The sequence below is a fragment of the Convolutriloba macropyga genome, chromosome 4, assembly GCF_964194025.1.
Source record: "Convolutriloba macropyga chromosome 4, txConMacr16.3, whole genome shotgun sequence".
In the NCBI taxonomy this organism is placed as follows: domain Eukaryota; kingdom Metazoa; phylum Xenacoelomorpha; order Acoela; family Convolutidae; genus Convolutriloba; species Convolutriloba macropyga.
Window position 1 is genome coordinate 21033503 of NC_134471.1, and position 15271 is coordinate 21048773.

The following is a 15271-nucleotide window of genomic DNA, read 5'->3' on the forward strand; positions in this document are numbered from 1 at the left end:
AAAACTACTTGAACAACTGTCCAACGATTTACTTCCAGAACTAAATAAAGATATGCAAGATGAAACTGTCTAGAAGAATGTAAAACTCTCACTAAATATTACACTCATTCGACATCATGTAAAGGTAATATTTGGGTAGTACCCCTTACTTTATATACACAACAAAAAACTGATCATACTAGAACAGTATCCCCACCACATTGAAATTGATTTCTTAATGTATATAACTGTACTTAACACTGATACTTGGAACCAATACTTGTCGAGTCGTAAAAAACCAGAGTACCAATTTATCCAATTGGATTGTAAAAAATGAGAGTTCCTGAATAATAGCCGAGGAGAGACTGGCGGCGGCTATTAATAACTTGATATAACAAAATAAAATAAAATTTCCCTTCGAGATTACTCTAATTTCTTCAATAAAAAGTTAGGCTTGCTTAACTCTTCTCAAAGAACTGAACAAAAATAATTTATTTGTAGACAATTTCAAATGGGTACAATACTCATTCAGTTTGCAATTTCAACTTTTTCAATGTCTGCTCTTCCGAACAGTTTGATGCAACTTCCGAATGAGGTAGAACTTCACTTGCATACACATCGGCTTCAGCAAACTTCTCCAAATGGTCTTGGAATATCATTCGGTATCCCTCAACTAGCTTCGGAAGCAGTTTATAATCGTGTGGTGCGACATCAAGATGATCGAATGCAACACCAATGTCATCACGTCCCTTAAAAAATGCAGTCATTTACTAATTTCTCAGTGCGGAACCAAGATGAGACAAGAGATTAATTAGAAAAAACTATAAACCGACATTATACAACAAATATTTCTCAAACATCAAACGAGGGCCCAATTCGGCAAGAACGGCGATCAAAAGATTACTAAAAATTTTTAGTGAGAGAGGTGGTGTTAAAGTCAAAAGCTTTATCTTAAAACAATCCCTCTTCAAGAATTACACGGAATTAGAGCACACATCACCTTATAATAATAACCTGAATTGAAAAAGGAAAAAACAAAAAGAAAGTCACCAAGGTAATAGCTGCTTTTTTTCAACCTTTTATCATTCATGAACTGACAAAGTTAAAATTTAAGTTCACAATTCTTCTTCACATTCTTGCTATGCTGCAATCAGTTTTATTTTAGCAACCAACAGCTTTATTTCGGAGTGAGAGCAATAGAGATCACTCAAAAATGAAGAACGAAAGAGTGAAAAAGTCACATGAGAAGTCAAAGAATGTTCTAGAAGAAAAGCACAATGTGGTCAAGCGAAAAATTTGCATAAAAAACAAACACGTTTAAAATAATTGCTATGAACTTCGTTCAAGAGCAATTAAACGAAGACTCAATTGAGAATTCTACAATATGATAAAATCATAAACTTTTCAACAAAGTCAAACAAACCTGGAGAACTTTCAGATCCAGGGGTATGCATTTGGAGTAGCGATGTGTGAAATGAGTGAGGAGAGTAAACTTCACTCTGGCCATGTCGTGTATGCTCACAGCTTCACTTATTGTCGTGTGTTTAGCACAGAGGGCCTCGTATTTCTTGTCATCTGTATGAGTTGCTTCGTGTAGCATCAAATCTGCACCAGAGGCAGCTGAAAAATTCCAATATAAATTGACCAGGCGTTCAGATTTCCCTCTTGAGCATTGTGAATTAATCTTTATCTAACTCTGTTTATCATCGAATTCCATTATATCATCTTCCCAAGATTTCACTGATTAGGTGTAAATTAACTCTGAACTTCTAAAGCCTACCTAACTCACCCAAATTAAATCAAAAAGTAGTAAACGGCTTCACCAGTCGAAGACAAATTTCATTTTTCTACGCTCTAATAACTACATATAAACACAGCTGTCGCTTTAAAATACGGTTCTCTTCAAAATCTGCCCAAAGCTGAATGGGTGCATTTTATTTGCAACCCGAAATAAGCAATATATATTACAATATCGATGTTCGATTTTACATAGGACAAATTTTACAAGTGGGGTGCATTTAGTGGGGTGCAAGGGCCCGAATAAAGTAAAATCCGAGAAAAAATTCAACTTTTTCATTATCTACTTGAAAGCAACTCACCATTAACCATGTTCAAGCAAGGCAACGTATCACCCGAATAAGCAGCTTTAAATCCATCTGACGTTACAAATGAGCATCCGAAAGACTTGAAAGTCCTGTGATCAACCGGCACACAGTCAAAACTCTTCAACTTCAGATCTTCCAACATTGAGATGAACTTCTTTTCTGTTTCTGGTTTTCGAAACCCTTTGAAATTCTCCTCGCATAAAAGTGTCAAATCATCGTCGTTGAAAAACCTCTTTCCAACTTCCTTTTCGAAAGCAAACAGATGCTGTAAATGCCTATATGTAGGACACAAAAGCAGTAACGGCCGATAGGGAAGTTGCAAAGAACGGAATGCTTCTTGGCGTTTGATAAGAAACAACGGCAAACCTCCAATATGATCTGCATGAGTATGCGATATAAAAATGAGCCCAGTTTGACTAACCTTTTTTAAAGCTTCATCCAAGCCAAAATGGCGAACCATCTGCGCATAACTATTTTCTCCACAATCTAACATCATGCATTTATCGTCAGATAACTGAAAAAAGTACCCGCTGACATTTCTGTATTTACTCGGACCCGCGGATGACGTTCCCAGACATACCAATCTTGGAAAAAGAGTCAATTCGGTTCCACGACAACTTTCAGCATTCAAATCATTGAACTTCGTTCTAAAATCCTTAAACTCATTGCTTTGAAATAGACGGTCATACATCAGAACTCTTGTTGAACTTCCGAAAATCTCAAAGAATTTTTTGTCTTTCCGCAGCAACGCATCTTCGGTTAAGTCTAACCCAGGCTGACCGCTCAGTTTACCGTTTGACTGCCAGAGATCGTACGAAGATCCGACTGCAATTCCGTTCGACAGTTTCTCTTGCGTCGCACTCCAAGGTTTTAATCGGGAACCATGAATCAGAGGGAAAAGTTCAGGGCAGCATTTATTGAGCAGAAAATTGACGTGGTAAAATCCTTCATTAGATGACACGGTAGACTGTTGGCTGTTTAAAAAGAGGTGTCTGCAATTCTCGGAAGATTCGGGAAACATCTAAACAACGGGAGTGGTTCAATTTAAAAACGCAAAATGGACTATAAAGAAGACCTTCTATCAATCTAACAACAATGTTTCCTCGCCAAATCTTTAAAACTACTCTTGAAGTCTGAAAAATATCTTAGATATCAACTGAAAGCAATAGACAGTTTCGCTATTACCATTTTAGATAGCCTGTTGACCATTTGTTCAATGAGGCTAAAATATAAGACTAACAAGGCGGCTCGGTAATGTGCAATGGCACATAAGGTTCCGACCCCGCCCATCCACAATTTTGGCATAATTGTCTACCAAATGAGGAACAGATAGAAAAACCCAAAAATTATTTTTTGCGAATCCCAAAAAAGCCCAAGTCTTTTTCAAAAAATTCTGTATGAACGATAAGATAGCCTCCAAAGCAAATAACTCAGTGGAGTAAAAATTGATGCATTAGATTGCTGTAATATGTCAATATTAAGAAAGCGAGTCAAGACGAACAGCAAAATCAAACAACAACAACAACAAACATTAATTACATCAAAAAATTTATGTCCCTCTTAAAAACTAAATTTAATAACAAAGTCAACATACCGTCAGGTAAACCTAAAACTAAACAAAAGTAACTTATAAATCACCAGAAAACATATGCGACCAGTCCATAAAAAGGTTTGGTAAAAATTATACAAAAAAGAACAAAAACAGTAAAGACAAAAAAATAACTTATTTTTTTGAAACAGTTAACTTCAAAGTAATAAATACCATTAGGAATCAATTAATATTAACACAAATTTACGATTACCACTGCTTCTATAGAAGGGCATTAGGACCTGTCCTTATTCATTTTTTAAAGCGGCTAATAAGAACAACAAAGAACAAACAAAATTTCAATTGAAACTTGCCAGAAAACGCTGTCAAAACCGTCAAGCCAAATTTTGGCACTCAAAATATATTTGATTGCGCCTTCTTCAAACAGCTTTAATGTAGTACGTGGCCATTCATTAGTAAGACTAGGTAACAAGTAGACAAAAATTTGAAGTGCTAACGTATGTAATACTTTTATTTTTTTTTTTCGAAACAAAATTACATTCAATGTCATGAAAGGCATTAATTACAAAAAGAGCTATTTAAATAGGGTCGTTTATTCATTAAAAAGAAGCCTTCGAGACCTGTAATTATCCAGAATATTTCTTGCATCTACAAAAAGAACGTCAAATATGACAAAAATCAAATTAATTTACCTTTTTTTGTGAAAAACCGGTGTCGAAGCCAGTAAGGTCATAACAAATTCTTAAAAAAAAAAGATTTTGGGACACCAATCCCTTTTATTCTTTTGACACCCATAATGTCATATTTGACCTGTAATTAACTAACGAGATTAGGTAACAAAAAGAAACATAAAAAGAACAAAATTGCGAAGTTAAAAAGTTTTTTTTTAATTTTGGAAAACGATTGTTTTCAAAGTAATGAAAGCCATCAGCTATCTACTAATATCAGAATATCGGTTCTTCTATTCTGCCAAGAAAAGCCAATGAAAGCTATCACTATACAGGAAATTTCATACGACCGAAACGACAAAGTATAAATGACAGTTAGAGACAAAATTAAAAAATTCAATTGACTTCTTCAAGAAAGAGGCGTCGAGGCCGTTAAAACGATGATGTATATCTTTCAAGATTTTAATATGTTCAATTGTGCTTTATTTTGAATGCTAATAAGTTGACATGAGAACTGTAAAGAATGTGATAATGTGACAAAATTAGAAAACGTGAAAAACTGGCAAATATCAAAACAAACAAAAATCTAAAATCTTGTAGTATCAGAGCCAGAAAACAATAACCTCAGGCTTAAAACTGCAACCGAGAATAAAAGTTAAATCAGTAGAAAGAAGAAGCAGTCTTTCTTTGCTGACACTAAGCTGGAAGTTGAACAAATTAAGAAAAATATCGAGGAAAAGTTAATTAAGCCATTATTTATTTAAAAGTCATAAAAGTAATTATCTTTAAAAAGGAAACGACCATAAACCTTCAATTAAAAAACTAAATGCAGTAGCTTGGAGCTTCTTAGCAAGCAAATTGGTTGGTCCTATCACTCCTGAGCTTTGATTTGATATGTTCTGTTCTTTATTATTAAAAATTTTTTTTTTAAAAAAAAAAGACCGACTGATTACAACCCGATTTTTTTGGATTGTAACAGTCCAAGAATGGCCCAAAACTTTTCCTGCTAATACTTATTGTCCGTTGGGAACAATTGATTTTTGGAATGTTGTAGATGTAGATAATTTGTTAGTTGAAAACTCAAAATAAATTCTGCATTTTTGATAATCAACTAGTAAAGTTAGCAAAAAACGGCAAAGTTTTAACTACAGTGCACTCTCAGCGGACTCTGAAGTAGAAATAGCCCCCCTCTGAGTCTAAAAAGATTGTATGAGTGTTGTTTGGGGGTGTACTGTCGGCAAATTTAATCAAAGTGGACTAAAGTAGCTTATTTCGTGCTGTTTTTCATGAAAAAGGCTAAATTTTGAAATGTTTATCCAGATTTTTTGACCAAAAAAAATTAAATCAAAACAATCAACAACGCTTGTTCGTCTTCAAAAATAAAATCAACGACACTTTTCTTAAAAAGTTATAACAAATTTTAGCAAAATTGACGAAAATTTAGGCAAAAATTCCGGAAAATGTGAATAAAAACAACGTGAATTCACTCTTCTTTTCTCAGAAGTTTAAACCTCGACAACTCCCTGTAGAAAACGAAAATTTAAAAAATCTTTTTAATTCCATATTCTACGCTGGACGAGCTTTCTAATGATACCAGTCTCAACTCTCTACGATGAATATATCGAGCGGCGAAAATTCACGGAACAAAAAAAAATCCATTTGAGTTTATAGTTCCTCCCCCCTCAAGAGGGTCGGAACAAAAAGAGCCTTTTTTCAAAACCATGAGAGCCATTAGTTATCACCTCAACTGAAAGCATTAGACAGTTTCACGAATACCTCTTTAGTTCGGGAATTGGTTAATGAGACATATGATTAACGGGACTGCAACGTGAGAATACAAAAAAAACAAATTCAGGAAAAACTCAAGAATTCATTAAAAGTCTGCGAAAACTTGGTCGGAGTCAAAAAACCATGCGCTTTTCTCCGCAAATATAATATTTGTTCACCACGCCTCATTTGAACATAAAGAGGAGCAATCGTTATCATATATGAAAGCTGACTTGAACGGAATTGGCATGAAAAACGGGACAAATTTTAAAAGACAGCGGCCCAAAACAATTCGATTTGTTTTTTATTGCAAATATCCACGATGTGGCCAAAAATGGCCTTGCTATCAATGCGCGTCTATTAAAACCCGTAATTGTTCCACATCTCACCACAACACTTATTGTGGCTAAAGACGGAAAATAATCAAATCCAGACATTTTCCTAGTAATCACAAGTAAAATTATCCCTCATCTGAATAAACGTATATTTTGTCAGCTTTTAGGTCTGTAGTTCAGGCGAAATTTGGATAAAAAGCAATTTTCATCAAAAAAACATTTACGGTGCAATTTTGAGGTTTTCCATGAAGAATTTCATGAAAATTTTTTTCAAAACTTAAAGAAAAAGAACAAATTTTAGCCGCCATTTCAACCAAAAAAAATCGAATCAAACAGTTCAGCAACCATCCGCTAATTTTAAATTTAAAACTAATCACATTTTGAACAAAAAAGCAAATCCAATTGACTATATAGTGCCTCCACCATTAAGTTGAGGTCGGAACAAAAATGCAAAATTTGGGTATGATAGGCAACTATTACACACGAAAAATACAAGTGACACCTAAATTCGCTTGTCTCAGTAGCAATCACGGGACAATTATATTTCTTTCCCCAAGTATGAAATAATATCAGCAAGGCATGATTTCTTTCGGTTTATATCCCCATCGCAGCTTAGTTGGCTCAAGAAAATTATGCCCTACGAAAATGAAGAACTGTTTCAGATAAAAATCTCTAGGAGCATTCAAGAAACAACACTACTGTTTTTCAAGCTTCGCATCGAGACCATATTACAACGCTTGATTACATTGACTCAATTCCTGGTTCCACTTTTGGTAATTATTGGTTTGCACACTAAGCTGAAAAGGTCAGTAATTATCACCTTAGCTGTTCGTTTGCGGTAAATAAGTTCCTGTGACAAAATCTCATTGATGCACCAGTTCCGTTTGTAATAGATGAAACAAGGAAAGCAAGAACAAAAAGCAAACAGTGCAGAGAAAAACGCGAAACAAACTGTCGACACTAAATATAGCATTGGAAACAAATAGCATTGCTTGATGGAAGTTCAGAAAACAATATATTTTAAATAACTTCAGACAGAAGTGCGCATTGGATTAGAAATTGATGGCGACTGGCACTAACTTTATATAATTGTACAGGTTTTATAATTTTATATAATTAAACATCAGCTAATTTCATATTGTACATTCAACTAAACCATTGGTTTTCCTGACTCTTGCAGCGGATTGCCCGATAACTTTTCCCACTTTCAGGATCAAACGACATCAAACATATGCAAGTACTGTTAAAAAAGCGAACAAATAAAACAATGAGGATCTGTAACATAAATTTGTACAAAATTCCATTTCCTCTCAAAACTTCAAAGCCCGTCTAACCGAAGGAAATTCATACGGTAAAAAACAACACTTACTTCAAAACAGGCTCCTGAATTACGAAAGACTTAAGCACGCTTTCGACAAAGGCCAAAAGTGAGAAAACAAAAAATAATATTTCTGTGGTTTTCCGAAGTTTCAGCTTTTACAAGTATAACATCCGCAAGAACCATCCAACCCGCTCAGCTTTTAGAATTCAGTTTCTCGCAAAATCAGCATTTTTTAACGAAAGTGAAAAACTGCTTGTAATCAGGCGAAAGGTCTAGACGAGAACACATGTGAAAAAAGATATATTTCCCCAACCATTGATGCAAATAACAAAAGTGCTTTAAATGCTGAATAAAGGAAGCGCGCTTAACATCAAACTCATTGTTCTGACCCCATCTTAGTGGTGGCAGGATATATGTGATCAACTGGACTTTTTTGTTCTGTAAAATTTGGTCAAGCTCGCAGAAGTTTTTTTGTCAATTTCGTTTTTGGGGAGTGAATGAGGTTTAAAGTTGCGCGAACATTCGCGTTTTGCTCAAGTTTTGATCAACTTAGCAGAGGTGAGGGATAACAAACTATCTAACGCTTTAAGTTGATACAAAATTCCTTTTATAAATTTGAATATGATTAATTTAAATTAATCAATTTTTGAACTGTGACACCTTTCCAACCTGATTGGTCAAGGTGATGTTTATTTTCATTAATTTTAGATCCTATTATCTTTCTATTGGAATGTTTCAGTAATGACAGACACCTATAACACGAAAACCACGCCGAATGAATATAAGTAAAGTCATCGGATAATAGTTCAAAATTTTCATGGCTCAGACCTAGTGTTCCCGGTAATCAAATGTATCACTAGTCAAAAGTTTTATTACTCGAAAAACTCATTTGTCGATCTAAGGAGGTACTTGCCAACTAACTAATGGCTCTTATGACTAATGGCTCAAATTTGCTTTAAAAATGTCAGTTAAACTTTGAACTTGATCACCTTTTCAATCTTATTTCTGTTAGCTTTCGGCTCAGTCTAATTTATAGCAGGTCCCATAATCTTTCGAGTGAAACGTAATATAATATGTTCAGCGGATTGTTTTTTGAAGATTGATTTTATGACTTTGATACTACCAAGTCTCATTAAAAATTTCGTAATTTTGAATACTTGCTTAAGTTTGTGATTTTTTTGGTCTCTTGTCACTTAACACATTATCAAGGTTGCATTGGCCTTGAAAGGAGGCTCAATTCGACATAATGTTTTCAATGAATAGTTTAGGGTTTCAAAAGCTTGACACTTCTCGCAAAATTTTCAATGGAATTTTCAATTTTTGCCTTCATTTGATGTTCTTTTTCCAGTCGTATTAGAGACTCTGAAATCGGACAGGTCTCGAGGGCTCCCTATAGGGGTATAATTGAACTTCATATATTCAGTTGATAGGTAATGGTTTAATGACTTTGTTTTTAAAAAAATCTACGTAATTTTGAAATTCGCCGCTTTTGGATCTTCTTTTTGTAACTTTCCACGGTCGCACCGATGGAAGGTCCCATCCACTTCCCCGTGAGGCAAAAATTTATGTCTACCGAATATGTTTTAACCGATGCTTATATGACTTTGACACCGGGTTTTTGATACTGTTTAATATTTTGAGTCTTGATGTCTTATCACATTGCACCATTAAAGACACGCCCCTTTGGTGTTCAAATGAGGACCCTCAAATAAAAAACCTATAAAACAGAAAAAAACCGCTTTTGCGTACAACGAACGTCATCACCGTTCATTGATATAAGTTTCTGATAACATGTGTCATAACTTCAAGTGCAAAAATTAAAGGCAAATTTAATGGCTAGTTTTGTGTAAACAGTCAAAAGTAATGCAACGAGAAAAAGGAAAAAATCTGAAACAATGTAAACAGCGATGAATCTGGGAATTAAAAACAGTAACCTTTAGAAATTTTTGATATTGCGGGTGGTCTAGAACTTCCTGCGACGTGAAATGAACAACTAATCTCGGAGGCTCCAAAGTCGACCAAATATCATTTTCAACCAAACTGTCCAGATATGTCTCATCCTCAACATCAACAACAATAACTGGACCATATTTCTTGGACGCTTCAACCACATCTTCCGGTTTCACGACTTTGCCATTGTCTAAAGTAATAGTCTCACCACGTTTTAAGCGACCTACAACCGGACCGGGTTTAATTCCGAAATTTTTGGCTTTGTCTACTGAGAAGGCGCCAGGTCGATCTGGTAGATAACAAATGAAACAAACTGAATGCGGTCTATCCAAAGCTGTGCTCTTGATTTGGACTCCTTGAATTTCAATATTGTCCTTGAGAGGTTCCTCGAAGATATCTTTGAATTGTAAGTTGGACATGTCGCAGTTTTCAAGGAAACGAAGCATGTTGTAGTTGCTTTCTAGGTGATTTCTGAAACGAAATGGCAATGCTGTCTTCCTCCGTCTGATGCAAATTCAAATTATTGAAGCAATGTTATTTTCTAATAATGATTACTAGTCTAGAATACCATTTAAGGCAGGCAATAAAACTATACAGAGCATTACGTTGTAAATACAGTTTGTAAATTTCAGGCTTTTCGGGCAAACTAAAAAGAAGATCTCGTTCGTTGTTCATCCTTTCCATATAATTGTTCCAACATTTTTTCAAAATGGTGGAATACATATTTAGCAGGTCGGCTTTTTTCTTTAGTCAAATTTTCACTTTTTGTTTATGCGTCGTAGAAAAAAATTAACAATTTAGAAAAAAAAATTCTAGCCCTTGGAGCGTACTTTTGATTTTTATAAAAAATTTGAAAAGTATTGGTGGGAGCTGTTTAAAAAATAAAAAGTATAACAAAACTTTCTTCAAATGAAAAGTATTGTTATAAAATTGTTCAAGTATATAATAAAATTATATTGGGTTATACAAAAAAACACGAAATGAAAATTTCTTAATAGCAAGTATTCAAAAAACAAAAAAAGTCTCGGTTCCTATTATAGGTTTTCACCTTTTTCCAATTCAACAGACTCCAGAACTAACTAAAACAGAATATTATATATATATATATATATATATATATATATAAAATATGGGAATCCAAAGGTCAAATAGACTCAAAATTTTAAAATAAATACGAAGAACTAAAGAAAAGCAAGTTAGTACTTTTTCTTTAAAATCTTAAATTATTTTTCAAAAATATGCAGAACCTTGTAATTCCAATCTCTGGTTTTTTGCCAAAAACCGTATCCAAATGAACCATCGTAATACTCTTGCAGTAAAAGGAAACAATAGAAAAAAGTTTTTATAGAAGAACAAATTTGAAAAATTTGTAAGTACTTTCTTGGTGGGTTTTTCTGACCTCTTGATCAAATTCTTTTCAGCTGCAATTAGGACTCCTACATCGCAAACCATTTGATTTAACGGACAAAGTAAAAGAACATTATATCAATATTCATGAATTTCAAAAATTGAAAAAGAAAAAGATCAAAATGTTTTGAATAAAATATTGTAAAACTCCCGTTAAAACTCAAACCCTCAGCCCAAAATCTTAAGCTAGACCCAAAATAGTTCAGAATTGACCAAATAATGGATATTTGAGACAAAAGCAAGAAGTATAGTGTGAGTAGATCTCGCGCATTTTTGGGAGCCGGTCATTAACCTATTTTATCTTAATGTAATATTGAAAGGGTTATTGTGTAAACAGGGGAAAACTTCTCTGAATCTTAAAAGCTTTTTTAATGGAACTTTTCATCTTCTAATGGATATGTCCAGTTTTAAATGGGTCTGTCAGCAACATTCAATAGGTTGTCAAAAAATTTAAAAGGGATTAATTTATTCACTGCTGGATTCACGAGACTAGTTGTTGAGAAAGTGAATTTCCCCGCTCAACAAAATATCATTCCAACTCTTTTTGCTTCTTTATTCAAGTTAATCTTCTTTATAAAAAATTTCAGACTTGCTTATCATATTTCAGATATTCGACTTCAGATTTCAGATACCCTGTCTCTCATAATCGAAAAAAAATTTCAATTTGAGAAATTTATCAGAACTGACTTATTAACGCTTTTAAATTCGATCCAACTCTTTTCTCTTCTTTATTCAAGCTACTATCCCTTAGAAAAATTTCAGATTTCCGTATCATTTTTTAGATATTCAACTTCAGATTTTAGATATTCCGTTTTAAATATTCAAAAAAAATTGTTTGCAAATTGCGAATCTTGTTTGAACTGTTTTATTAACACTTTGGAATTCCTATAACTTTTCAATCAGCCTATTTGTTAATTTTCTAACTTTGTTGTTTAGAAAAACTCTACTTCCTGGAAAGGTAAAGTTGTACTGTTCACTTACGATAGTTTGATAAAGTATTCAATCTGAAAAAGGAGCTCGTATTTCACCGAAAAAGAGATTGTATTTTTTTTTCTTTTAGAGTCCGAACGAATAAACGAATTTTTCCAATTAGTTCAAATCGATCTATAACTTTATCACATTTTTCATAAGTTTGAAAGTTCATTTCAGTGGTAGTATTAAGATTTCACTGACAACTGCAAATTGAAAACCTGTCATATCTTGCTTTCTCCAAGTTTACTCTTCGCTATTTCTTGTCAACGACGTTAAGTTCTATTGGCTTGTTACTCGATTTTTGGATCTCAGTGGTACTTCTCAACTAACAACCTCGTCAGCTTACACCAAATCTCTACTCAATATTCAGCAACCTTCGAAACAAACAACTGAGATATCTTGAAAGTAAGTCAAAGTTCGATTATGATTTAGGAAATCGTCCTTTAAATGTAAATTAGTGTCAGAGAGGGAGAGTAAAACATTTATTGATAAACATATATTTGACGAGAACTTAATCAAAATGTGAATAATAGGACCATACAGAGATCATCAGATTAAATAGAAACCCAAAAGAATTGTTCAAGCCGACAGAAAATACTTTTGAATTTGTAAACAACGCTTTCATATTTCAAATATGTATGTCTACTAACTCAAAAGCATCTTTTTTTCTTCAAGTTAAAAAAATTGTAGAAATGGTAATAATATATAGCGCTATAGGGTCTACTAAAGGGGTGAGATTTTTCGTCAAATTTCAAAAATTTTTACTATTTTACCGAGAAATTTAGATTTTTTTTCTCTAAGAGAATATTAATAACCATTATTTAAGAATCTCTATAAATATTTTTAAGTTCTTGAAGAGTTATTAGTATGGACAGGGTTGAACATTTTCATCTATTGGTGTCTTGCGGAACTTCATCACAGTTAAAGATGTTGTGATCATTAACTTGATCTGTTTGTAAAAATCTGTTTTTTTTCGCTCAGATAATTTGCTTATACTCAGGTAAAGTTGTCCGATCTCATGTCCATTTCGTTTAACCATGTAAATTCTATTAGTTCAAACCTGTTTAAATGAAAACCAGTTCCATGGTTCTCACAATTACGCTACTCTGACATTCTTATTAATATATTAACCTTTGAAGTTAATTGAAACAATACGCAGTCAAGTTCTTTTTTCTATTTGGAGATTTTTCTATGTTCGTTTTTTGAAACATTCGTGAGGAGTTTTTACTTCGGAAACCTAGTGATTGCCGATATCGGGGTTTAGCAATTGGTTTGAAAATTTCAGTCAAGTGACTAGAAATTTTCACGTAAAATTTACAAAGAAGAAGTTAAGGAGATCAAAATTCAAAGTTATCGCTGTTTTGTTAACAGATATGACAACCAAATCAGTGCAGATCAATGAAAATGAGCGTATTCACTTCTTCTTTCCTGATTTCAACGAAGACGTTGCGATAATCAAAGAGAGAAGAATGGAACATGATTGGAAAGTCGAACCAATGATGGTACTTCCGCGCGTTCTTTTGGAGAATATTACTTCAATTCGGTTACAAGACGATGTTGAGTTTGACTACAAACAGTTTACAGTCGACTTCTACCAAAATCGAGAAGATGTGTTACAGTTGGTGGTCTCAGACAAAAATCCAATGAGCAGAGCAGTTCGTGCTCATTTCTGCAAATATCAGTTGTGCTGTAATCCTTTATACGAGAACCAGGAAGGTTTTTTCTGAGATGCTGAGTCAATCAGATTTATTTGGTGTGTCAATGATGATGAGACAGACTGCGCCGAAAGCAACGAGGGAGATTGGGCTGATGATTCCTTATCTCCAAGTGTCTTTGGTAATCTTGTTATCGACAGTGAAAATGGAAACCGAGACCTCACAACAGTCAAAGAAACCCCACCTAAACAACTTCGGGATTACCAAACTTATGCTCCTAAGAAATCCAATGAGGTTGTTAAGTCGATTTTACATAGAGGACCTGCTAAACGTTCCCTTACATATGATAAGGTCAACGATTTGGAATCCTTGTGTATAAATCTTGAGTCGGAAGACAGTAATCAGAAAAGTCAACCGATCAGACAAGAAAAGGAAAAGCCGCCAAAAATCGATTCTCCAGTGGTGATCGATTTGACTGGAGAGAGTGATGATGAAGTGGAAATGGCTCCAAACTCTAATGAGAGTTGTATGGACTCAGACAAAGAGAATCGAGAACCCCAATTTAGTCAAGAAGAAGGTAATTCGCCTCCTCTGCCCCAAGAGCAGTACCTTTCCTCAGAGAAATTGGAGACGCCATTAGCGTTGTTGAACGCTCCCAAGAAAAGAGTCTTCAAACGAAATTCTCGAAAACAAATCAACAACCACGAAATCGACGGAGACGATGAAGCCGAGACGGAGAACTACTGCGTGCAACGTAAATTCAGACGAGTTCTAATTTTTGACTCTGATAGCGATTAGAACATCTATATGATCAAACTCTTTTCTATACTTGAGTGCAAGTAATTGAGCGGAAGACTAAATTAATTATTCAATTTATAAGTAACCAACAAAAAAACTTCATTAATACAAAATCGTTTACATACATGTTTTTCAAATTACAGTATAAACTATATAAAAAAATAAATACAATATAAACCACACAAATCAGAAGTTTGTAGAGTTTCGTAGTTCATGTGAATGACTTTCCGAATTGCGTGAAGGTTTTTATAAGTAGTAATTCTGTTTCCGAGGCTGTCTCCAAAATAAATTTTTCCGTTTTTGTTACCCAGCATAATCCAATGAGTACCAGAACTATTGGAATTATCCGAATTAACTATTCAAAATTTGTTTTTGGAACCAGATCAGCAGGGAAACATCCCAGGAACTTGTACTTGAAATGAGGAAATTGGGAAATTACTTTTGAAAGTTGTGAGTTATCCATGCTTTGTAACTTCACCTGTATTCTTTATCAAAACAGTAGTCAACTTCTCTCCAATAATCATAAGTTCAACTGTCTCTTTCAAATTTTCACTGAAGTACAATTCTAATCTCAATCCAGCAGCAATTATATCTGGATAGTAGAGCACCACGTTGGACTCCTGCATTGATGTTAGATCAAAGAAAAGGAGATAATGGTCAGGATAATTTTCAATTTTAACATTTGGTCCATCCTCCTTGAATTTCAAAGCTTCCATAGTAGTAATATAAGGACGATAGTCATTAACACAATTCATTTCAACTATA

At 34.0% G+C, this 15271-nt stretch overlaps 1 protein-coding gene across 1 annotated transcript in view; it reads right to left on the minus strand.

The window, feature by feature from the left end:
- Positions 1–456: 456 nt before the first annotated feature.
- LOC142337510 (ribonuclease Z, mitochondrial-like) overlaps positions 457–15271 on the minus strand; it is a 38256-nt gene continuing 23441 nt past the window's right edge. The window contains exons 5-8 of the mRNA XM_075386790.1: positions 9659–10145; positions 2079–3105; positions 1403–1599; positions 457–728 (exon numbers count right to left, since the gene is read on the minus strand). Of these exons, the coding sequence (XP_075242905.1) occupies positions 504–728; positions 1403–1599; positions 2079–3105; positions 9659–10145 (1936 nt within the window). The 3' untranslated portion in view covers positions 457–503. The remainder of the gene's footprint in view (positions 729–1402; positions 1600–2078; positions 3106–9658; positions 10146–15271) is intronic.